This window comes from Trachinotus anak, unplaced genomic scaffold (assembly GCF_046630095.1).
Source record: "Trachinotus anak isolate AG129_WGS33_773 ecotype Australia unplaced genomic scaffold, CSIRO_AGI_Tana_v1 ptg000004l, whole genome shotgun sequence".
Taxonomy (NCBI): Eukaryota; Metazoa; Chordata; class Actinopteri; order Carangiformes; family Carangidae; genus Trachinotus; species Trachinotus anak.
This window is the reverse complement of record NW_027273855.1, coordinates 14,353,137-14,378,068: the sequence shown is the minus strand read 5'-3', so window position 1 is coordinate 14,378,068 and position 24,932 is coordinate 14,353,137. Positions and strand designations below refer to the sequence as shown.

At 42.8% G+C, this 24,932-nt stretch overlaps 2 protein-coding genes across 4 annotated transcripts in view; one reads left to right on the top strand and one right to left on the bottom strand.

Annotated features, from left to right (window-relative positions):
• lrp1ab (low density lipoprotein receptor-related protein 1Ab) overlaps window positions 1-24,932 on the top strand; it is an 85,834-nt gene that overhangs the window by 50,070 nt on the left and 10,832 nt on the right. For 2 of the 3 annotated variants that reach the window (XM_071476238.1, XM_071476237.1), the window contains exons 24-65: window positions 622-819; window positions 2,034-2,238; window positions 2,450-2,614; window positions 2,878-3,122; window positions 4,025-4,156; window positions 5,479-5,706; window positions 5,891-6,065; window positions 6,441-6,535; window positions 6,684-6,833; window positions 6,977-7,117; window positions 7,239-7,364; window positions 7,456-7,587; window positions 7,713-7,847; window positions 7,969-8,098; window positions 8,226-8,352; window positions 8,905-9,056; window positions 9,216-9,340; window positions 9,621-9,995; window positions 14,390-14,579; window positions 14,765-14,969; window positions 15,066-15,258; window positions 15,972-16,097; window positions 16,209-16,337; window positions 16,587-16,706; window positions 17,035-17,148; window positions 17,320-17,469; window positions 17,561-17,683; window positions 17,899-18,015; window positions 18,134-18,262; window positions 18,395-18,523; window positions 18,680-18,820; window positions 18,987-19,174; window positions 20,064-20,247; window positions 20,343-20,428; window positions 20,523-20,642; window positions 20,826-21,013; window positions 21,167-21,372; window positions 23,158-23,346; window positions 23,806-23,954; window positions 24,214-24,307; window positions 24,487-24,603; window positions 24,759-24,878. In XM_071476238.1, the coding sequence (XP_071332339.1) occupies window positions 622-819; window positions 2,034-2,238; window positions 2,450-2,614; window positions 2,878-3,122; window positions 4,025-4,156; window positions 5,479-5,706; window positions 5,891-6,065; window positions 6,441-6,535; window positions 6,684-6,833; window positions 6,977-7,117; window positions 7,239-7,364; window positions 7,456-7,587; window positions 7,713-7,847; window positions 7,969-8,098; window positions 8,226-8,352; window positions 8,905-9,056; window positions 9,216-9,340; window positions 9,621-9,995; window positions 14,390-14,579; window positions 14,765-14,969; window positions 15,066-15,258; window positions 15,972-16,097; window positions 16,209-16,337; window positions 16,587-16,706; window positions 17,035-17,148; window positions 17,320-17,469; window positions 17,561-17,683; window positions 17,899-18,015; window positions 18,134-18,262; window positions 18,395-18,523; window positions 18,680-18,820; window positions 18,987-19,174; window positions 20,064-20,247; window positions 20,343-20,428; window positions 20,523-20,642; window positions 20,826-21,013; window positions 21,167-21,372; window positions 23,158-23,346; window positions 23,806-23,954; window positions 24,214-24,307; window positions 24,487-24,603; window positions 24,759-24,878 (6,543 nt within the window). Of the gene's footprint in view, window positions 1-621; window positions 820-2,033; window positions 2,239-2,449; window positions 2,615-2,877; window positions 3,123-4,024; window positions 4,157-5,478; window positions 5,707-5,890; window positions 6,066-6,440; window positions 6,536-6,683; window positions 6,834-6,976; window positions 7,118-7,235; window positions 7,365-7,455; window positions 7,588-7,712; window positions 7,848-7,968; window positions 8,099-8,225; window positions 8,353-8,904; window positions 9,057-9,215; window positions 9,341-9,620; window positions 9,996-14,389; window positions 14,580-14,764; window positions 14,970-15,065; window positions 15,259-15,971; window positions 16,098-16,208; window positions 16,338-16,586; window positions 16,707-17,034; window positions 17,149-17,319; window positions 17,470-17,560; window positions 17,684-17,898; window positions 18,016-18,133; window positions 18,263-18,394; window positions 18,524-18,679; window positions 18,821-18,986; window positions 19,175-20,063; window positions 20,248-20,342; window positions 20,429-20,522; window positions 20,643-20,825; window positions 21,014-21,166; window positions 21,373-23,157; window positions 23,347-23,805; window positions 23,955-24,213; window positions 24,308-24,486; window positions 24,604-24,758; window positions 24,879-24,932 lie in introns of all 3 variants that reach the window. The other variant, XM_071476236.1, reaches the window with a different exon arrangement.
• LOC139620561 (galanin receptor type 1) lies at window positions 10,596-14,365 on the bottom strand. Its single transcript, XM_071476245.1, has one exon. The coding sequence runs from the start codon at window positions 12,052-12,054 to the stop codon at window positions 11,017-11,019; it is 1,038 nt and encodes a 345-aa protein (XP_071332346.1). The 5' UTR covers window positions 12,055-14,365; the 3' UTR covers window positions 10,596-11,016.

Here is a 24,932-nt window from a genome sequence, read left to right as displayed (position 1 = left end):
TTAATGCAGTAACTTTAACTTGGCAAATGGGAGTGACTGAAAATGAGGCTTCGTTCTAAAATACTGCTATGACCAATTATAGATATCAAACAGAGGGAGTTGGAAATAAAGACCTGCCTCAAATAAAAGTCTGCCATGTTCTGGAGTTGAGGTTAAATAAAGGCTCCCAGACAGACAGAGGCTGTGAGCTGAATGAGAGACAAAATAAGAATGTTTTGTCGATTCTAACTTTCTCTCTGACTGATCATTTTACAGTAAATATAGCCAAAATCACAGCGCTGTCTTTGTCTTTAATTTATGTGTTTGCTGATTTGACCATAGGTGGTCCAGCCAAATACTATGTCTTGACCTGGTCTTGTTACTTTGCTGAAGAAGCTGTAAAATGCTGATTCTACTGTATGTATGTGCAGTATTTAATGCATCATAGTGTAAAGGTTTTTTTTTCTCAGAAAGTTAGCAGCAAACCCCTTTAGTCATATCATTTTTTTCTTTGGAAGGGACAGATAGGGGGGATGTAGACAGCTGTGGCAGGGTTTGAGCCAAGACCAAAAAGGGGTTTTGTGATGAGATTTCTACAGTAAGATGCTAACACTTCTCTGGGTGTTATTTCTTTGCCCTCAGATCCCTTCAAGCCTTTCATCATTTTCTCCAACCGCCATGAGATCAGAAGGATTGAGCTTCACAAGGGGGAGTTCAGTGTGCTGGTGCCAGGCCTGAGGAACACCATCGCCTTAGACTTTCACCTCAACCAGAGCACACTGTACTGGACTGATGTCGTGGAGGACAAGATCTACCGTGGGAAACTGTCTGAAAATGGAGGTGAGGAAGCCAGCTACAGCTTCCTGTAATTTTAGGTTACGCAGGAAGATAGATGGGGTGGTGGAATGAATGCCCACTCAGAACGGTGTAATTTACATTATAATGAGTTCATTTTTCAGTGTCATCTCTTTGTAAGTAAAATAAAAATAGTAAAGTGGATTGTTCCTTCTGAGATAGCAAATCGTGTTTGTGCTTAACTGTGCATTTCTCAGAAATTAACTTCCGCTGAGCAAATACACTCTGTAATTTTTCAGAGCCAAAGGTTTTTAAAAAGAGTCTGTGGTCAGCAGTGGCGGTCTGTGACCCTGAATAAATCTCCCAGGTCACGGTTGGCCTTTCCTGCTCCAAAACCCCAGGTCTCCTTGCCAATCAAGGTTGTGTTCCCAGCACAGCACTTAGGGGGCACACGGAAGGCTTTGTCTCTTCCCATTTATCTCAGTACTCGCTGTGCGTGACTGCAGCCAGAACACTGATGTAGCGTAGGAGGCACAACACACTTTAGTTCCAGTTCCCAGCCCTCCAACTTCACCATTAAAACAGGGCTTCTTCATTGTGAACAACTCATACATCAGCTCCTGTTGCTTGTTGTTAAAGCAATTTCAGCATCTCCAAAGTTGTTGGCATACACTGGGTAGTGCCAACTGCTTAATAAAGATACCCATATCCACGCATACACATAACCCCAATATTCCTTAAAGCAAACTGTGAAGAAGACCTATCCCACTCCCTCTAATTACTACTGGAAGGACTTGTGAAGAACTTGTCTGATCGCCTTCAGCCAGAGATGATGACACATTTTGGTTTTGCACTTAGTTTGCATGACAGCCAGTGGTTTCTGGGAAATAATAAAAAGAGAGGGAGGTCTTTCTTAGAAGTGGGGCAGTGGGGTTGGGAAGATATTGCTGCTCGAAGTCACACTGACAGACACAGCAGCAGTGCATGCCATTCACTGACGGATTCTGTAAGAGTAAAGAATTCTAAACAATTCTGTGTTTGTCAGGGATTTCTTTTTTTTTTTTTTTTGCAATGAACCATATGTGTTGGCTAGAGATTTGCTCACCCTTGAGAATGTGACATGAGCCAAGCTATTAAACTAAATTTACTGAATTAAACCCCTCTTTTTCTGCTTTAAAGACCACGAACAATAAAATGCCATAAAATGCAGTGATCAGTCTTGGGTTTAAGTTTCGATTTCTCTGTGTGTTCCGATCTAGCCCTGACCAGCTTTGAGGTGGTGATCCAGTATGGACTGGCTACTCCAGAAGGCCTGGCTGTGGACTGGATAGCAGGAAACATCTACTGGGTAGAGAGCAATCTGGACCAAATTGAGGTGGCCAAACTGGATGGGACCATGAGAACCACCCTGCTGGCTGGAGAGGTGGAGCATCCCCGCGCTATTGCTCTAGACCCTCGTGATGGGTAAGGGAGATAGAACAAGGCATTCCCGAGCCACAAACACCCTTTACATGTATGTGTTGTTCCTACATTTTATTTTCAGTTCATTCTACTGGCAACAACGTCTCAGTGTAGGATACATTCCTCCAACAGTATTCTCTTTGAAAGTGGCATGTATACACTGTATACACATCTGTGATAATCCCTCCTCACGCTGATTATTTTCTGTCTGCAGTATTCTGTTTTGGACAGACTGGGATGCCAGCCTGCCCAGGATTGAGGCAGCATCTATGAGTGGTGAAGGCAGACGCACCATCCATAGGGAAACAGGCAGTGGCGGCTGGCCCAACGGACTCACTGTGGACTACATGGAAAGACGCATTGTCTGGATTGATGCCAGGTAGCATTTGCCATTAGTCTCTGAATATACAGCGTGCTCTCATTTCACTGCACCCACCCACTCACTGATTGCATCACTCACTCGCCAAGCCTTTTTGCTTTTTTTCTTGTTTTTATACATTTTTTAATAAACATCCAGAGGTGCTATGCTTATGTAAAACTACACACTCATCTAGTAACTTAAGCAACATGGATATACTTAAGCTGATGCACATGTTCCCCCTGGTATGTAAAGTATACATCTCTGCCTTAATCCCTCTCCAGGTCAGATGCTATCTACTCTGCTATGTACGACGGTTCTGGGCTGATTGAAGTGTTGCGGGGTCATGAGTATTTGTCCCACCCCTTTGCTGTTACCATGTATGGAGGCGAGGTCTACTGGACTGACTGGAGGACTAACACTCTGGCCAAAGCCAACAAATGGACAGGACACAATGTCACTGTAGTCCAGCGTACCAACACACAGCCCTTTGACTTGCAGGTCTATCACCCGTCCAGACAACCTCAGGGTAGGTTTTACACCAGAAACAGATTCATTAATGCTCATAGAGAATCACACACCCACAGATAGAGAGAAGCCACAGATTTACCCCTGCCTGTCACCCAGCTGTCTGATTTGGGCTTTAACTCTTAGGAGAACGGTGACAAGCTCACACTTCATTGCTGACCGTGTTGATTCACAGCTCCTATTCCCCAATGTCAGCTGACCTTTTAGAGCTGTGAGCCACGTTGTCTCGTCACACCGGCAGCAATTTGGACACCTCCTGCTGCCTCGTTGATCAAAAAGTCACCTCTGTTTTGCATTTCCCAGTGGCTTGGTAGGAAATAAAACCCTCCTCCTGTGACTTAAATGTCATGTGTTGATCTCATAGACACCACATGATTGACAAGATGGCAATAGGGCTGTAAGAACTGTTTTTGCAGTATTCTGTCACATTGAGTTGTCACCTTGATGTTTAGTAGCCAATGGCTATGGGTTCCCAGGGATGTGTGGGCAGCAGTGAGGCACTGGGGTCCTGTAATTGGAGGCAGAAAAAGAGAGATCTCGCAGCATTGTTGATCGACAGCTGCAACCAATGCCCATGACAGTGATGAGGCAACAAGCTGTGTTGACAGGACTGGTAGACACATTCTGTTTCTGCACTCTCACTTTCCTTGAGGGTTCACTGATGGAGAGGTCCATTACACTCAGGAAAATGAGAAAATACCTCCTGACTGTGACACTATGGAAACTGCAGCTCACATTAAAACTATTGGCTTAGTCTGATACTAGAATGTGCAGGTTACGTAAATGCGATTTGAATTTTTGAAAACATCATACTCACTGCAGCCTCTAAGGAAATGCCTCCTCTCTTTCATACACCACATCTCCTCTGCCTTTTTGTGTGTCTTCCTCTTCTCTCCCTTTTAGCTCCCAACCCATGTGCCACCAGTGATGGGAAAAGCCCTTGCTCCCACCTCTGTCTCATCAACTTCAACCAGACCTTCTCCTGTGCCTGCCCTCACCTCATGAAGCTGCAGCCTGACAAACGCACCTGCAAAGGTAAGGACAGATACTGTTGCTTACAAATACACAAGCACACACACACCTATAGACATTGTTCGCTTACCTTAAAAACCCATCTTATTGAGAATATACACACAATGCAGTGATACATATTTCATGTCATCAAGGAACAGGGGACAGGCTCTTTGTTTGCAGTGAGTCTTTACTTATGACTTTCAGGACTGTGATGGTCTTCTCCAAAATGTGACATCAGCTTGCATCAGATTGCATCTGCTCTATTTGTGCCACACAGCCTTCGTCACTTTCGTTTCCATTCCATTGTATATAAAAGACTGTAAAAAGGAAAGTGTTGAAATCTTCATTTATTGCAGTGGCATTTTATGAGTTGGTTTCGGGATGACTTTAGGGGGTAGCTGTGTAAATTTATGTGCATGTCAGGACTTGCTCTCACTCTGTCTGTGTCTGTTTAGCATCCTACAGAACAATCCGTGTCTCAGCAGTGTAGATGTAAGGATAATTGGATTAGAGGGCATCTGATGCATTCTCTGTGAACATGGAGGGAGCTGAGCAGTCTCAGCCAAACTGAGTTTTTTTATTTTATTTTCTGAACTCCACACATGTTCACCACAGAGCTGAGTTTCATTTGCATACACACTTGATTGAGAGGTAGTTACCTCCACCTGCCATCTCCCAGGGGGTAATCAAGCCTCAACAAGAACAACATGTTACTGACTGGTCAGTTTGAACCTTTTTTTGATTGTGTTGCTCGTATAGTGAAGCCTAAACGTAACTAAATCCTTAATCACAGTGGATTATAACAGTAGAAATGGGATAAACTTGAACTGGAGAAAAGGGGGTTTCTGTATAGAGAATAGCGTTTCTTCCTCAAGTCATCCTAAAGTATTTATTGCTCACAGTCTGCTTGCACATGTGAAAATCTATATCTAATATGTAAAGTTAAGCAGGTTAGAAAAGCTGCCCAACTGATTCTACATGCGTATTTGCTATAGTAAATTTGAAAAAAAATAAATACTATAAGACAAATTTATCTTTAATTATGTTAATTGTGTGTTTTATCTCTTTTTTGGCAAATGAATTAGACTAAAATATGAGTGTAGGCAGGTGGCAAGAGGAAGTCTCCATAACTATACAAATGCATACAAAAAGAACAATGACACTTAATCGATAAGGAAAAGGCAACCAGATGATCTGATAGATAAAAGATCCACAAGGCCTAACATCTGTTATCACGATATTATCATGTGTACACCATACAACACCATATCAATATTTAATTTTTTTAAATATCAAGTGATTCAAAATATTTCTAACTCTCAGTGTTTGTTTTTCTTCTCCAGAGTCCCGCAAGTTCCTTCTGTATGCTCGTCAGATCGAGATCCGAGGTGTCGACATTGACAACCCCTACTACAATTACATCATCTCCTTCACTGTGCCGGACATAGACAATGTGACAGCGGTGGACTATGATGCTGTGGAGCATCGCATCTACTGGTCAGATGTTCGAACACAGACCATCAAAAGAGCTTTCATCAACGGCACAGGGGTGGAGACTGTTGTGTCTGCTGGTAGGAACAGTCCCAGGATTATCTGTTACTCCTGTTTTGATTTAATTCTTTTTATTTCACTTAGAAGATTAGACATTTATAATGGCTCAGTTTTGTACCCGAAAGTGCAGAAATGCTGAGTTTCTGGACCCTGCATGCTCAGGAAGCCTTTAACCTCTTCCTTTGTGCTTCTGAAACTCTCCAGACCTTCCTAATGCCCATGGGCTGGCTGTAGACTGGGTGTCCAGAAACCTCTTCTGGACCAGCTATGATGCCAATAAGAAGCAGATCAATGTGGCCAGACTGGATGGATCTTTCAAGAATGCTGTCATCCAGGGATTAGAAAAGCCACACTGTCTGGTGGTGCATCCTCTGCTGGGGTGAGTGTCCCAGTTATTTAGGCTTGCAACTTGTAAACATGTGACTGCTCTGTCTGATGCTCTTTTTCTCCTAATAAGACTTAATTACGTTTCTACTGGCTTTAGTTGCATAGACTGCACAGTTTTCGCAGTCTACTTCTTAATTACTTGTACTTATTTAAACTTATTCTTTAGAGGAATATACTTTGGTCTTGGTGTGTGTGGTACAGCGGTCAGTCTCTAAATGCTTCTTCTTCATTGATTCACTTGTTTTTTCTCATTTGATGCTCCTGATGTTTCTTGTTCTGTAATGGGTCTTCAGTAGAACACTGTTCTTCTTCAGAAAATAGATTTCAGCTCTTCTCTGCATCTAATATTATTCCTATGCCTCCTCAGGAAGCTTTACTGGACTGATGGTGACAACATAAGCATGGCTAACATGGATGGTAGCAACCACACCTTGCTTTTCACCAATCAGAAGGGACCAGTAGGTGAGCAGATATACCCCCTTCTTCCCAGAATATTTGACAGTGAAATAATACTGAATTTCTATTTAACTCTACAGGGTGAAAACACAGATTAAGCATATTAGTGCAGGAGATGTGTATCTATAATTGCATCATCATTCTTTCCACTCAGGCCTCTCTATTGACTATGAAAAAGAACAGCTGTACTGGATCAGCTCAGGAAACAGCACCATTAACCGGTGTCAGATGGATGGATCGAAACTGGAGATCCTGGAAGGTGTTAAGGGCAAACTTACCAAGGCCACTGCACTGGCCATCATGGGTAAGATGAAAAAGTTAATACTACTACTAATATGTCCTTTCATAAGTAGTTTTAATGTTGCGTCATATTTCTGCCTACATTCAAGGCGCATCCATGTCGAGGGGATAACATACAAAGATGTGAATCAATTTCCCTCACTGTAGGAGACAAGCTGTGGTGGGCAGATCAAGGAACTGACCAGATAGGAACCTGTGACAAGAAGGATGGAGGAAACTGGAAGGTTTTGCGAAATAACACCTCCCCTATAATGCACATGAGGATCTATGATGAGGATGTGCAGAAAGGTAAGAATTTTGTAACTGTGTGATTTGGGAAAAAAAAGTTACTGCTTATTTATGTATTTATTCTGTGTTTGCAAAACCATTTCTAAGTTTTCTCACTGATCTTCTTCCTTTCCTGTAGCAGGTATCAACCTGTGCAGTAACAACAATGGTGACTGCTCCCAGCTGTGTCTCCCCACCTCACTAGCAACCAGGGCCTGCATGTGTACCGCAGGGTACAGCCTCAAGACAGGACAGCAGTCCTGTGAAGGTAAGACTCTGCTTCACAGCTACATTCACACATACAGTAGGAATGTAGCATGTCGTGAAAAACAAAAAGTGATTGTCTTCTCTCTGAGCAGGTATGGGCTCTTTCCTTCTTTACTCTGTTCATGAGGGAATCAGGGGAATTCCACTCGACCCAGCAGACAAATCTGACGCGCTGGTGCCAGTGTCTGGCACCTCTCTGGCCGTTGGCATCGACTTCCATGCAGGTGAGTGATGCTTGGGGACATTAGCAGCTAGATGGCTGTGCTTGAGCAACATCTTAAAGCTGTCATTATCTCAGTGAAGTGGATATTTATAGAGTGTCACAAAAGGTTTTTTTTTTCTTTCTCAGAAAATGACACCATCTACTGGGTGGACATGGGCCTGAGCACCATCAGCAGGGCTAAGAGAGATCAGACATGGAGAGAAGATGTTGTCACCAATGGCATTGGCAGGGTGGAGGGCATCACCGTTGACTGGATAGCAGGTCTAGACAAAGCAGATTTGAAATCCTATTTTAATTCTATCCAACGCTTGTGCATACTTTATAATTGCACAAGCATAGATAAAGGATGACGTAGCTGATTTATATCCCTGTACTTTCATAGGAAACATTTACTGGACTGACCAGGGATTTGATGTGATTGAGGTGGCCAGGCTGAATGGCTCTTTCCGCTATGTAGTCATTTCCCAGGGCCTGGACAAACCCAGAGCCATCACTGTTCACCCAGTGAAAGGGTAAGACTTTCTGAACGGTTTAACTCTGCTTTCTGCAATATTGTTAAAGCACTTGGTGTGTAGTTGTTTTTTTTTTTATTTCCACTGACATGTGCTTTTAAATCACCTTGTGTGTCACTGTGTGCAGGTATCTGTTCTGGACTGAGTGGGGTCAGTACCCTCGTATTGAGCGCTCTCGGTTGGATGGCTCCCAAAGGTTGGTCCTGGTCAATGCGAGCATCAGTTGGCCAAATGGAATCTCCATCGACTACGAGGTGTGGACTGAAGCCAACATCATATCTCTTACACATTTTTCTTATTTGATGTCTAGTTTGAACAAAGATGCTATGATTTTTCAGATACTGGATCATGCTCTGTTATGCAATGAGAATTATCCATGAATTTAACAGATTAAAAAATGTTAGTGAATCATTATATGCCCTATATTTGATTTAATTAATTTAATGTAGCCACAATGGTAGTTCACAATAGTCATGTTTATCCTGCATTAATATTTCCCATATTAATGTAATGTAATGTATTTTTAATCATGTGGCTTCATATTTAAAAGTACTTATAATTTAGCTTTAGAGCTGCCAAGTTCTTTTCTTTGCACTATATGATATAAAATTCACCCAAAGTGTATATTCATTTGTTAACATTAAATGTTGTAGCAAACAAGCAAAAGGGGACATTAAAATGGTGTGGTCTTAGTGTTTTTACTGCAGGATCTATCATCACACCAGTATCCTAAATGCATTTTATGTTTAATCTGCATTTGTGACTTGAATAATTGACCCTATTTAATTTCTGCTCTGTCTCTGTAGGAGGGTCTTCTGTATTGGTGCGATGCCAGGACGGACAAGATTGAGCGCATCAACCTAGAGACTGGAGAGAACAGGGAGCTGGTGCTGGCCAACAACAACATGGATATGTTTGCTGTGTCTGTTTTCGAGGAATATATTTACTGGAGTGACAGGTCAGTTTATTTGATTTGTTTGTTTATTGAACCATTTTGTCCGCTGTTCTAAATCATCTACCCATACTTTTTGAAGGATGACAGCCTTTGAATCATATGAAAGATTCCATATTGTAATGTAGTGTTAGTTGGCTCAAAGTTTTGTTGTCTTTTGTTTAGGACTCATGCCAACGGCTCCATCAAGAGAGGCAGCAAAGACAATGCTACAGATGCTGTGCAGCTCAGGACTGGTATTGGCGTACAGCTGAAAGACATCAAGGTTTTTAATAGGGCCAGGCAGCAAGGTAGGAAAACACACAAAACACCCAAATACACATACACCCAAACCATGAGCCCTAAAAATCAGCTTTTTCACTAAAAAAGTGTAAATGTCCTCACAAGAACAGTGGGCTGCTGCATGTTTGTCCTCATGTGTCAATTAAAACAAGCCCTCACACGCACAATGATAAAAACTTTTACCACCCAACTTAATAAACACCCCCAGGAATCGATGAAATGCTGTGTTTAACCAGGCTCATTATTTGTTTAACAACACACCCCATAAACATGTCACACTCTCCCCAGGCACCAACGTCTGCAAAGACAAAAACGGCGACTGTGAACAGCTGTGTCTTTACCGTGGCAATGGGGAGCGCACCTGCGCCTGTGCTCATGGCATGCTGGCAGAGGACAACCGCAGTTGCCGCGACTATGACGGATACCTGCTGTACTCGGAGCGTACCATTCTGAAGAGCATCCACCTGTCGGATGAAACGAACCTCAACGCGCCAATAAAGCCGTTTGAGGACCCTGATCACATGAAGAATGTCATCGCCCTCAGCTTTGACTACCATGGCGGTGGAGGGAAGGGAGCCAACCGCATCTTCTTCAGCGACATCCACTTTGGCAACATCCAGCAGATCAACGATGACGGCACAGACCGCAAGATTGTGGTGGACAGTAAGTGTGGAGTCATCAGTCACATTCATTTTTTACATCAGAAAATCCACAAAGCTCCACTAAGCATCACTCACTACTACATGTAACCTTTCCCTACACTCAGTCTGAATACATATATTTCTGCTGTGCTGCCTAGTTGGTACCCTTTCTTTTATCCTTTCCATTAATAATTGAATGTTGCCCCTCGTCCCCTCGACACTGTAAACAGCCATCATCACACATTTTCACAACACAAGCACCCAGGAGGATCCACTGTAACGTACACACAGCTGCAGCTTCTCAACTAGAGAAGACTGACATCATTTAGGGCTGCTGCTTGAAGAAGACACACTTGCACTCTCTCTCTCTCTCTCTCTCTCTCTCTCTCACACACACACACACTCACACACACACTCACACACACACACACACAGGCTGTGCTTTTTGCTTGTTTCAACACTGAAGTGTCTTTTGAATCACACTCTTTTTAAATGATTCAAGAGTAGGTTCTCCATCCAGAAAAACATTACATTTAAAAGCCTTGGACCAAAGCTGTTCTTAACAAGCAATATTCAAAACATAAATTATTTAACAGGAAGGACAGGAAAACAAGAAAGATTCTTAGGGTTAGTGTGTTTATTGATGTTGCCTTGAGATCGAGGTTTTGAACAGATTGTAAGAATCATGGCTAGTTTCTCCACATTATTTTTTCATCAACTGACTACAGAATTTATTCCACAAGGGTAAGTTAATCCATCTGAAGTTATAGGAGTGTACTAGTCCACATCAGACTGCAATTAATCAAAATGATCTTACATCAACTTTTATTAGAATAACACGATTATATCCTCATGTTGCGTCAGTGTTTTACTTAATTCTGGTGGCCAAATTCACATTACCTTGAGTGTCACATGTAATCTTGCATACATTTCCATGTCGTGATATATAAATATAAATATAAATTCTTTTTAATGTCAAAATGTCGCTTTCGTCCATGTTAAGTAGCTCTAATTCCAGCATCAAGTAAATAATGGCCAAAGACTCAGTTTTGGCCTCTCTCTGAGGTTGTGTCCAGCTCAAAGGGCTGTACCATGTCCCTGCTCATCATATGAGGACAGCCAATCAGACAGCTTCTGCACCAGGCCCAGCGCTCTCTCCCCAGCTCTAGCAAGTCTCGTCTGAACTTCTGAGACATAAAGCCATACAGTACAGGGTTTACTACTGCTACTGAGGATGCCAACAGTCTGGCCAGGATGGCAATAGTATTGTAGCCCGGTGAGCCTGATATGGTTCCTCCAATGAAGGAGAACATGAGGGCGTAGGAGGGCAGCCACAGGAGAGTGAAGACCAGGACCAGGAGAGCTGAAGTGTGAGTGACCTGGCTCTGGTAGCGTTCAAGCTGGGGAGCGTTCCCCAGCAGACGTGCATGTTGAAGAAAGCAGTAGATCTTGGCATACATCAGTACAATGATGCCTAGTGGTAGCGCAAAGCCGAACAGGAAGAGAGCAATGCTGTAGACCAGCTGGCTGAAGTCAGACAGGAAGGCAAAGCAGTACACAGAGCTGGACATGGTAACAGTGCGGAAGGCAAACTGCGGAGCTGCCAAGGCTGAGGCAGGGACCCAGAGCAGAGCCACTGTCAGCTTTATGCGTCTGTGCATTCTTGAACGGTATACCCAGGTGGGGTGAACCACTATGAGGTAGCGTGTCACAGCCAAAGCTGCCAGGGTAAAGACTGAGGCAGCCGAGCAGGCCACACCCAGGAAGCTGATGGCTTTGCACAGAAAGCTGCCGAAAGGCCAGAATCCCAGGGTGATGGCAGAGGTGTGGAAGGGTAGGCAGAGCAGCAGAAGCAGGTCAGCAGCACTCAGAGCCAGCAGCAGGGTGTCTGTACCATGCGGGGGTTGACTTTCTTTCTTCCTCCTACCAGTAAGGATGGTGATGACGAGGGTTTGGCCAACAAGGCCGGTCACCAGGATTAGCCCATCCAGGATGGGCACCACGGCCTTAATCAAGGCTTCATCTTCCTGGTTCATTTGGTCAAGGCTGCTGCTGTTTCCATGCTTCCCCAAAGTCTCCATGCATCCGCAATAAAAGTCTAGTGAGTAATTAGTCTAATGGCCTGTTAATGTTACGCATCAGAGCAGCATGTTCACAAAGTGTCTGGGTGATGCTGGATGATTTGTTGACTCCAGTTCATGTTATGAATTGTGTTAGTCACAGGCATGACCACACTCCATTAAGACAGCCAATACTCTCATAACAAGAGCAATTAGTTAAGCAGTTAATCTCGTACTTGTCAGTTGACCTCTTCATTGACATTACTAGTCAGTGCTCCCACTGGAAAACAGAACACTGCAGCTTATTTTTAGTTTGTGTGAGCTGTAAATGTGACCTGCAAAAATATACTGTCCATCATTATTTGGTCAAAGCTCATTTCTCAAGTGCCCAGAGATGGTTGAATGGTTAAGTCTACTGCCTTATGAGTCGCACGTGCTCCTGTCGCTGTCTGGCTGAATCCCTCTAAAGATTTGTCTGTCACTGATTTCCAGCTTTTTGAAGAAATGCAAATGGCTTAAAGATGGTTAGATATGGCACCCACCTTTTCTGAAAAAAAATCAAGAAGTGGTCTCAGAACAATTCGAAACATGTGTTGTTATCCAGTTTTACTCAGAAAACAATAAAAACATGACCTTAAAGAGCAGGCTGGCTTTTCCTTGGCTGTCTCAGCATCTCCTGTGTAATCCAAGGAGGAGCAGTTTGGGTCAAAATTGGAGAGATGTCAGTGCAGCAGGTACTCTATGGCTGTATTGATTTCTTGAAAGCAGGCAACGGTGGACAAATTCATCCCAGTATCTGCTAACAGACATTCCACTTTAAAAACAGTCAATGCTACTTGATGCTAAGTGGTCACCGTGGTAGGAGGTATACCGTCCATCTAGAAGCTCTTCAGAGACTTGTAAGCTGTAGACTCCACCAGCAGAAGAATTACTGCGCAATTAACAGGACATTCGATCATTGAGCGAAAAAAATAAACAAGTAGTGATCAAAATAAACAGTAACAAAATTTTCCTGTGTCACTTGGATTACAGTACTACTCCGGTGATCGTCAGAGAGGCTCTGTTTCTGAGTGGCAGTGGTCTTCCCAACAGCTTTGCTCCATTGTTTGCACAGTTACCAGGGATTTAGCTGATCCACGCAAGGGGAGGGGAGATTGTCTTGCTCCTCATTACATAATACTGGCTTGAACGAAATCCACTCATTCCTGTTCAGCATGTGATCTTCCTTTAATCCCAGCTCATGCACACCTTTTTCTCATTTGTGTTTTCTGCAACCTGAATCGGGATGGAAAAAAAAAAAGACACAAGCGGCTTTGTTTGCATGACTCTGTGTTCGTTCCCAAACTTCTATTTCGCTTGGTTAACAGCATATTCAGCCTTAAAATTGTCCTGTATTAAGGTTGATTATAGCACTTTGTCATTCATCTGAAACATCTCTTAAAGGCAGTTATTGACTTTCAGCCAAGAACAAACAGTTGTGTGGAGTGTTCAGGTTTTTATTGTTGGGTGTAAGTGGTCATAAAGGTGGTTGCTAGTGTGACTAAAAACATATGGATGCAGACCTTGGAACATGTAAGACTGTAATACAGTGTCCTTTTCCATGATGTTGTGTGTCATGTGGGCAGCACAGATAAAAATAGTACCCCTACTTAATGTACTGTGAGTCGGGGTCGCAGGATGAAAGGACGATGGATATCGAGAGCAGCAGCTGCTTTATCTTTGCCATTCACGGTTGACTTCTTCACCCTGGCCTGTGTCCCTAAAGTGTCTCAAGCTGTTCTAGTTGCAATTTTCTTCCCAGAACAAGGAGTCACCATGAATGAGTGTGTCCACAGGGAGCTGTATTTGTATGTGCAGGCAGCCAGCCATGAAATGACAGGATGATACAGACTCCTTAAACTCTCTCCAGGAACAGCAGGCGTGGTAAATACTTGGATCTGTGTGGTACCGCTTCAATTTTACTCTTTTCTTTTTTAACTTTTTTTTTGTTAACCTTCAGCGTCTTCCTTGCAGCATTTTACCATTCATGAATTGATGTGGGAAGATGGGGAAAACCTTAAAAGCATTTACCGCTGCCTCTTTAATAATGCCTCACAGAGTTAACCATGGGGGCAACTTGTTACACCTATGACAGTGATTAATGATTTGTTGAATTCTCTGTGAAGGTCCTTATTAAAGCTCCTACGGACACCCCTGAGAGGTGATATTTATTATAGTGAAATAAAGAGTTTGGTCTTCTCAAACCTTATGCTTCTGAAAGCTTTGGCTGCACAGAAACAAAAGAACCACAGGCAGAAAAACTATCAAGGGTCCAAAATATTTACAAGGGCCAACTTCTTCCTTCTCTGTTTCACAGATGTTGGGTCAGTTGAGGGCTTGGCGTACCACCGCGGTTGGGATACATTGTACTGGACCAGTTACACAACCTCTACCATCACTCGCCACACCGTGGACCAGAGCCGCTCAGTGGCCTATAACCGCAACACTGTGGTCTCTATGTCTGGAGAGGACCACCCCAGAGCCTTTGTGCTGGACGAGTGTCAGGAGTGAGTCATTAATATTGAAGCTCGGTGTTCTGCGCTCAGGGCCCAGTTCCAGTGGTGTTTCTTTCTTTTTTCCTTTTCAACAGCAGATTTATTTTAGTTCACTCAACCGTAACTTTTATACCGAGACATTTTGGAAGCTCCCACTGCACATCATAATGCTTGTCCTGTCTTTGTTCCCACTGTAGCCTCATGTTCTGGACCAACTGGAACGAGCAGTCTCCCAGCATCATGAGAGCTTCTCTGAATGGAGCCAATGTGCTTGTGATCATCGGCAGTGACATTAAAACTCCCAATGGCCTGGCCATAGATCACCGTGCTGAGAAACTGTACTTCTCTGACGCCACCTTGGACAAGATTGAACGTTGTGAATATGATGGAAGCAACCGTTATGTGAGACATCCCTTTGATTTTTTTCTTTTGACTATTAAAAGAAAATCCCATAAAGGGGTTGTTCAGTGAATTTATGCCTGCAATGTTCTTCTTCAGGTCTTGTTGAAGAATGAACCTGTCCATCCGTTTGGCCTGGCTGTGTATGGAGACTACATCTTCTGGACTGACTGGGTGAGGAGGGCCGTCCTTAGAGCTGACAAGTACACAGGAGGAGACATGAAAGTGCTGCGCGCTGACATCCCTCAGCAGCCAATGGGAATCGTTGCCGTGGCTAATGACACCAACAGCTGTGAGTATCATTCACTGCAGCCATTGTACAGTTTGTATAGGTTGCTGCTAGTGTCGCTGGTGTAATAAAGGCTTGATTCACCATGTTTGTTGCATTTTTTGGCTTTAGTGACCGCCACGTTGGTCTGTCAGTTAGTTTGCCCGTCCGCCACTTTGCTCCAGACTGAAATAGATAGAATAGATTGCCATGAAATCTGTTAGACATGACCCCATCAGCATAAATTGTAATCACTTTGGTGTTCTCCTGACTTTCTCCCCAGTGCCATCATCATGTCAAAATTTTAATTTGTCCTGTATTTTGTTTTTCACCAAATACATGCAGAATTAATAACATATCTATTAACTGCAGCTGTGCTTTGTGTTTATTGCTAATTAGAAAATGTTGGCATGCAAACACACTAAACTAAGATGGTGAATGTGATGTACATTATAACTGCTTCTTACCATTGTGAGCATGTTCCCATGTTGATGTAAGCGTTTAGCCTCAGAGAGCAACCAGCATGGCTGCAGTCTTACCTTGCTCATCAGGGAGGGCAAATTCTGCAGACTGTAAACAAGGTCAAGCTAAATCGTTGACATAACATTTTCTTTGTGTGTCAGTAAAGTGACTTCATATGATTAGATACATTACACAGATGAAACTGGGCTTTTTGTCAGTCATTTGACATGCAGAGAGAAATGTGCCCTTGACACCTTGTGTTAAACCTTCCTCAGGTGAGTTTTCTCCTTGCCGAACAAATAACGGAGGTTGCCAAGACCTGTGCCTGCCCACATCTGACGGACGGGTCAACTGCAGTTGCCGTGGAGACAGACAACTTCTGGAGGACAACACCTGCTCTTGTAAGACAGAGATAGAGAAAGTCTTCAATTATTTAAGGATCACATTATACAAAGGCTCCTCTTCATTAAGAGCTTGATTGTCTTTTGAATCAAATGTTTCTACCTCACCAGCGCTGAATGTGTCTTGTGGAAGTGTGGATGACTTTGAGTGTGGAAACGGTGACTGTATCAACTACAGCCTGACATGTGACGGCATGACCCACTGCAAGGACAAGTCTGATGAGAAACAGTCCTATTGTGGTGAGTTTTTTTAGGAGCTATTTGTTAGAGAGCAATGAGCTCACAGGTTTATATTATTATTTATATTTTGTAATTTGCAGGAAATTTGCTGATTGTTAGAACACAAATACAATAAATGATTGGATCACGTGGAGAGCATGGGCTAATATGCTAATATGTGACCAGGGAAAGACATGTACAGGAGGCTATATGTAAAATATGCAAAAAAGGACTCTGCACTAACTCTTATCAACTGCTCTTCCCCCACAGCCAATCGAATTTGTAAGAAAGGCTATCGACGCTGCATGAATGGCCGCTGTATTGGCCATCAGTTCTGGTGTGATGGCACGGATGACTGTGGTGACCATTCAGATGAACTGCCCTGCAACAGTAAGTAATTCATATCCATTTTGTAGGCGCAACTAACTGAAAAATCATTAGTTAGGTGCACAAAAAGAAACCATGTTAGTTGCCTATTAAAGGTCAACTATTTAAATTTAAACTGTTCTGCACCTACAACACTGCAATGTTTTTGCTGATCTGCACATTTAAGTGACTCGTCAGAGAGAAGCTATAGAGTGGTTTCATTAGCCTAATGAAATGCTTTGACAGGTACATAATGTCATTATAAAGTTGACTGAATGAGGTGGTTGTATTTGCTTTTGAGGGTGTATTCGCTCGCCATTTGTCAATTTAAAAACTGCTGTGCTTCCTGCAGTGACCCTGTGCAAAGTAGGAGAGTTCCAGTGCAAAGATGGAAGCTGCATCTCCAACCACAGCCGCTGTGACCAGGTGGTCAACTGCGAAGATGCTAGTGATGAAATGAACTGCCGTAAGTAATCTAAGACAATTCCACTTCAGCAGTATTTCCTGTCCCTCCTTATTCACCAGGTTCTCCACAATGAGTTAAAAAGAATGAGGTCTACATGGTTTCATTTCAAGATTTCTTTTAAGGCATTTATTATATAAGGCTGTTTTTAAAGGCTTTGTCCATGTTTCTCAGAGCCCACAGACTGCTCCCGTTTCTTCCGCCTGGGAGTGAAAGGAGCGTCCTTCCAGAACTGTGAGAAAACCACTCTGTGCTATCTGTCCTCATGGGTGTGTGACGGCACCAACGACTGTGGAGACTTTTCCGATGAGAGAAACTGCCCAGGTTGCATGCTTTGTTTCCCCTCTAAATGTTTTCAACTTTTCTTAAATTGACAGAGATTTTATATTATGTTTTTTTTTCTGTTGTGTTGCAGATAAAAGGAAGCTTAAATGTCCAGTCAACTTCTTTGCTTGTCCCAGCGGCCGCTGTATTCCTATGAGCTGGACATGTGATAAGGAGAATGACTGTGAGAACGGAGCTGATGAGACACACTGTGGTCAGTCTTCTACAAAATTGTCCTCAAATACCCAGATGTTTCTTGAAAACACAAAGCATGCCAGGAAAACCAGACTGTTTTCTTTAGGCTTCCTGCTGCACATGGAAAAACATGATTTACGGTTAGGGTAAATTAAATAATCTCTCTCTCTCTCTCTCTCTTTCTCTCTCTGTCTCTCTCTGTCTCTCTCTCTCTGTCTCTGCTTTCCTTTGCAGACAAATTTTGTACATCCACCCAGTTTGAATGTGGGAACCACCGCTGTATTTCCAGCCACTGGGTGTGTGATGGCTCTGATGACTGTGGTGATGGTTCTGATGAGGACCAGAAATGCAGTAAGTGACATATTACTTACGCTCACTAATGTAAAGGTACTTTCTCCCATACCCAGCAAGGGCATTGGAGTGTATGCTTAAGACTTCCTGATTTAGTAACTTTACCATAATGTCACAGAATCCAAGACCTGCAGTCCTGAGGCTTTCCAGTGTCCCGGCTCTCACATGTGTGTGCCTCAACGCTGGAAGTGTGATGGAGACAAGGACTGTCCTGATGGAGCTGATGAGAGTGTCAAGGCTGGCTGTAGTGAGTGGGACAATTACAAAATGCCCCCTTGGAAAAATCTTGTCCGCTTTTTCTTGTGATTGAAGAAAATTGTGCAAAAACACTCCAACTAAGTTCCATGCCCATTAACAGTGAGTTCCTTTCTGCCTCCAGTGTACACCAACAACACCTGCGATGCAGAGAATGAGTTCATGTGCCAGAACAGACAGTGTATCCCCAAGCACTTTGTGTGCGATCATGACATCGACTGTTCTGATGGTTCAGATGAATCCCTAGAATGTGGTGAGTGTCTGTGATTTTTGTGTCCTGGAGGACAGATAGAGGAAGACTGCACAGAATTGCAGAACAGTTTGTGAGAGAATGTGATTGGTGATTGTATTTGTTGTTCAACCAAGTAAGGTTCAAGTTAATATTGAACATCCTCTTGTTCTGGTGTAGAATATCCAACATGTGGTCCGGATGAGTTCCGCTGTGCCAACGGTCGCTGCCTCAACCAGAAGAAATGGGAGTGTGACGGAGAGTTTGACTGTCAGGATCGTTCAGATGAAGCTCCCAAGAACCCGCGCTGCACTGACTCAGGTAGGGGTTACCTTTTTTTTTTTTTTTTTTTTAATCTCTTTATAACTTCTCTACCAAAAAAATGAAGTATTAGACATGATATGAGTAATTTATGTTCAGACAGGCTGTAACTGCACCCTTTTTCAACTTGACACTAACGTAACAGGCCGTTTGTGTATGATTTCAGAGAGGACCTGTAATGAGTCAGCCTTCATGTGCCGTAATGGGGAGTGTTTGAATGAGACATTGCTGTGTGACCGCAATGATGACTGTCGTGATGGCTCTGATGAACTCAACTGCTTCATCAACGAGTGTCTCAACAGTAAGCTGAGTGGCTGCTCGCAGCTCTGTGATGACCTCAAGATTGGCTTCAAGGTAAGCCACCTAATTGGTTGTTTAAAGCTTTTTTTTTTTTTTTTTAACAAATGCTTTCAGTCAAAGCCCAATTAAAGCAAATTTTAATAGGCCAAGAAATTATGCTCATAATAGGGACACAGTTACCTCACAGACAAATGGGGTGCATGCTTTTAATGGGGAGTAAGTGAGGACCTGAAGTAAAAAAAAAAAGAAAAAAAAAGTTGTGAACCACTCACTTCAGGCATGCAGGTATGTAAGACAAAAACATGTTTTGACTCTCTTTCATGGAAGTAGGAGGCCAGTCTTAGAACACCTTGAACTCTGTGTGAACTCTCTGTGGACAAAAATTTATTAAAAAAATGATAAGGAACAATTTGGACGCACGGACATTATATTTATGGTGGTGGGGGTGTGGTGAAGCTGTTGCAGATTGAGTAAGTATTTGAGTTCATAGATACTATTGCATATAACTTCAGAGATATGCCCTGGTATGTGACTTCCTTTGTGCAGAGACTGGCTTAGTATCCTGCAAAATCCCACATAAATGTGAGGGAGTAGAATTTGGAAGTGGGAGAGTATGCGTTGGAGTGCTTTCAAAACACAGATGTGCTTATGAAAAGTTCATTTCCTGTTATTTTACCAACACATTGGATGTCAGCTTATCATTTACTAATGCTCTCTGTAGCAAGTGAGATTTGTAGCTATTTATGAAGCTCACGTCAATGTTGAGATATCGGTACCACTTTACATAGGAATTGGGAGAAAATGAGGCTTTTGGTAACAAAAGAAAAAGACTCATCTGTTAGGTTGACTGGCCCTTGTAATTGCTCCAGACTGAAAGTGAGAAGTGCCAGAACCGTAGGCTGTAAGATTTTGACTCATGTCCTGTGCTCTCGTTCCTCTTCAGTGCCGGTGTCATCCTGGTTTCCAGCTGAAGCGAGATGGGAAAACGTGTGTAGATATAGACGAGTGTACAACCACCTACCCCTGTTCTCAGCGTTGCATCAACACACATGGCAGCTTCCACTGTCTCTGCGTGGATGGCTTTGAACTCAGCCCCAATGACCCCACCATCTGCAAGTCCACATCGGGTAAGGCATGCAACGTGCATATTTTGCATATTGCGAGTTGCTCAAAGACAATTCATTACTGACGCATAAGTTTTCTATTTGGTATTTGTATGTAGAAGAGGAGCCCTATTTGATCTTTGCTAACCGGTACTACCTGAGGAAACTCAACCTGGATGGTTCCAACTACACTCTTATAAAGCAGGTGAGCGTCTTTGGCTCTCAGTTTAAATTACTGAAACACAACAAGGTGAAGTTCCTCCATGCACCTGATCATGCTGTACCTTCCTTTGTTTCAGGGACTGAATAATGCAGTGGCGCTGGACTTCCACTATGCAGAGCAGATGATCTACTGGACAGATGTGACCACTCAGGGCAGCATGATCCGACGCATGCGTATGAATGGCAGCAGCATGGAGGTCAGTGGGGAAATCAAATGCAGTTTTATCTGATGGGAAGTCTGAGCTATATTGATACTGAAGCCCACTGGCTAATCAGTACAGCCAACACATTAACTATAATATTTACTTATTTTTATGAAAATTGTGTAAGTATATGGAAACTCAATCATCATTCAATCCTGTGACCCACTGACCTTGCAGGTATTACACCGGACCTCCCTGAGTAACCCAGATGGCTTGGCAGTGGACTGGGTTGGTGGAAACTTGTACTGGTGTGACAAAGGCCGGGACACCATTGAGGTGTCAAAACTCAATGGAGCCTACCGGGCTGTGCTGGTCAACAGCGGCCTTAGGGAACCTCGTGCTGTGGCTGTGGACGTACGCTATGGGTGAGAAACACAACTCACCTGAAACTAAGCTCATTTGTTAATTTTATTTTTACTGGTAACCTCTAATATACGTTTGGAATTTAAAATAAATTTCATTAAGTTTTCAAAGAATAACTGTAATTGTAACAATTGTCTCTATACCCTGCTCTTCAGTTACTTGTACTGGTCTGACTGGGGTGACAACCCTCACATTGGGAGAATTGGGATGGACGGCACCAACAGAAGTGTGATCGTAAAGGATAAGATCACATGGCCCAATGGACTAACTCTGGACTTCATCAATGATCGAATATACTGGGCTGATGCCAGGGAGGACTACATTGAGTTCGCCAGCCTGGATGGCACCAGTAGACACACAGGTAATGTACCAGTACACACTCAGACTTAGAAATAGGTTTTTCTTATTGCTTTTACACACTTGGAGCAACATTACTGACAGGTTACAATGTTCTGACTCATAGCTGACGGTGTGAGACTCCAGGTGCATGCATTAGCCTATGTATTCACATGTAGAAATATTCTCAGGGGTTTTTCTTTCTTAAATTTAAAGTGATGATGATCAAACTAATGTTGTAAAGTCAGATATGACAAGTAGTGGAACGAGAAAGTGCAGAAACATGTCTGAATGAGTTTCCTCTTGTCAAATAAAATACACCAAGCATAAGCAGGCAGCTCAGATAGAGTCCTGCACAGGCCCAGCAGACAGAAACACTGAATAGGGGAGATTGTCCTCATTAGTGAGGCCTCTAGCATGTATGACGTCTGCATAGCACTCAGTTGTTTAGCACACTCTCTACAATAGTTGACATTGTCAGAAAACTGGGTGTGCAGAGGAATTCTGGAGCTCAGCGGGCATCTGTATTAAAATTTCTCACATTCACTAAGCTCTGCCTAACACACAACGCAGCTATGGCATCCCATCATTCCTAGGAGGAAGAATGCACATAATGTAAAACTGTGGGTGTATGGGATTGTATCTACAGAAATCACTTGTGCAAGAGCATTGTGCTATCTATAAGTTTTGAGCATGCTGACTTTCATTTAATAAGGCGTTTGGTCAAGAAAACCACTGCTGATGGAAGGATGTTGGATGAAAACTAATATTTATATCAAATTACAAAGGCAATTCATAACAGAAGGTCACATAGTCTTGTATTAGCTTGTTGGTGTTAGTATGTCCAGTGAGTTATGCACCCCTCCTTATACACACACACCAGTGTGGCCTTGTGTGTGTTTGCAGAACAAGATTTGGCCTGTTTGAATTCAGATAAGGATTGGCCAAAGGGCGCTTCATACTAATCTGACTAATATCTCAGTTCGCCCTTATGTTGTAAAACCAATCCTATCACAAGATAAAAAGATTTTAATTGTTTAAAGCACATGGTTTTTCTAAAATCAATGCTGGGATCATGGTCGCTTGATGACAAGGTGTTTTGAACCTGCCACGTGTGTGTGAATGTGTGTGTATATTTGTGCGTGTGTGTGTGTGTGTGTGTGTGTGTGTGTGTGCGTGTGTGTGTGTGCGCGCTTCATGTGTTTCTTCCTGTATGTGCCTATCCATGCATGTGTGACGTGTTTGGATTGCTGTGTTTTACAACAGAAAATAATGGTGTATCTCCATAATGCGTCAGCCTCAAACACTGAGAGCAAACACATGATACGACAAGAATATGGGAGCAGAAAAAGTACAATTAGAGTGTAAAGCCTAATGAAGCGTAGAGCCCATTGCATAACACACGGGTATAGTGGAGCCACTGTAGCTGTACACCCCACCCTGCTCCGGTTTTACATTAAAAGTGAAAGAGTTTACCAGCAGTTACTCTTTGGGATACATCCCAGTGGCAAGAATTAAAAAATGACTGATTGCTAAAATCACTACATATGATCACTGAATTTGTAGAATATCATGAAATTTGCGACATGTATTATATTTATCTGTTTCTCATATTTATTTGATTAGACACTAGCTATTGTATCTTATACACACATTTCATTTCAAGTAAGAATGCATTTTTAAGCTAAACAAAATAATAACCAAAAAAGCAAAAAAAGTCTTAGAAAGACATGAACTCTTCAGTCTGAATGATTTAGTTATTTTCTCATAAACAATGTGATTGATTTGTTATTTGTCTGTGGCTTCACAGTTCTGAGCAATGACATCCCCCACATCTTTGCCATGACTCTGTTTGAGGAATACATCTACTGGACCGACTGGGAGACAAAATCCATTAACAGAGCTCACAAGACTCTTGGTACAAACAAAACCACACTGATCAGCACCCTGCATCGACCTATGGACATCCACATTTACCATCCCTATCGCCAGCCTGAGGGTAAGAGGCTTACAGTTACAAGAAGCATGTAGAAGTTGATGTGTAAATGTATGGGAAGTTTCGATTTTTTGGTGTTGTACTAAGCTGAAGCACAGAGGCGATAGGGGAAACAGTGAAAAAAACTGATTTATCTAACAAGTTCATATGGTATCCCATTGATGTCAATATACTTTTGTTTTTCAATTCCCACATAAAAATTCACAACCCTACTGCCAAACACGTGTTACCTGACTCTGCTTCAGTATAAAGTATACCAACTGAACATCTAGTCCAGGAAAGAAAATATGTGTTAAAGTGCTGGAATTCATTATATGTATGGGGAAATTTAAGGAAGCTAAGACACAACTACTCTGTAATCCATGATTATAACTCTCCCTACTTTAATCTAGATATTATAAAACTTCAGTCTTGTGCTGAAAATCATATCTGTGCTATCAAATTTTTCTGTCTCTTTCCCAGTTCTCAACCACCCGTGCCAGGTGAACAACGGCGGCTGCAGTAACCTCTGTCTCCTCTCTCCTGGAGGAGGCTACAAGTGCGCTTGTCCCACCAACTTCTACCTGGCCAATGATCAGCGTACTTGCATGTCCAACTGCACAGCCAGCCAGGTAGGGAGGCTGTGTAAACATCTCATCATCATTGTGAATATGACTTAATGGCTACAGTTGACAAGTGGATTTTCATATCTCGATGTCTCGCTGTGGCTTGTTTGATGAACTGCTTATGCCTGGTGATTGACTATTGACAACTGGCCGGTGGCCCAGTGATACAGTAGCTAGCTTCTGGTTTGTCAATGGGACTGAAGCAGTGAAGCTTTGGTCTTATGCCATATCATCACTTTGATTTATTTCCCTCTCCCTGCTGTAGTTTGTGTGCAAGAATGACAAGTGCATTCCTTTCTGGTGGAAATGTGACACGGAGGATGATTGCGGTGACCGGTCGGACGAGCCAGAAGACTGCCGTGAGTGTTTGAGAAAGATAATAGGAAGTCCTGTAACATGGTGCATGCATGGGGTTAGGTTTAACTATAACCCATCATAAAAGGGGCCATTCTGCAGGGAGGAGTTGAAATGCTAAAAATTACTGTGGTGTAAGTTCAGTGTGATCCTCATAAACTGTGACTCTTTCCTTTCATGACAGCTGAATTCAAATGCAGACCAGGGCAGTTCCAGTGTGGTACAGGCATCTGCACCAACCCTGCCTACATCTGTGATGGAGACAATGACTGCCAGGACAACTCAGATGAGGCCAACTGCGGTGTGTCTCTCTTTTTATATACAATTATTCAACCCCAAACAATTATCTTTAATTTTAAGGAATCTGTCCTATTTTTTCTTGTATACCACCAACACCACTTTATTGTCAATTACTGATCAGCATCATATCTGCTGCTTGTTTCTGTTTCTCTGCAGATATTCATGTTTGCCTGCCCAGCCAGTTCAAATGTTCGCACCCGAGCCGCTGCATCCCAGGCATCTTCCGCTGTAACGGCCAGGATAACTGTGGAGAAGGAGAGGATGAGAAGGACTGTCGTGAGTAGAAGTTTTTTTGTTTTTTTTTTTCCTTTTTTCAGTTAGTGCCAGCGC

What these genes read in the sequence shown, in the direction of transcription:
- LOC139620561 (XM_071476245.1), bottom strand. Translation starts at nt 12,054, where the DNA reads ATGGAGACTTTGGGGAAGCATGGAAACAGCAGCAGCCTTGACCAAATG.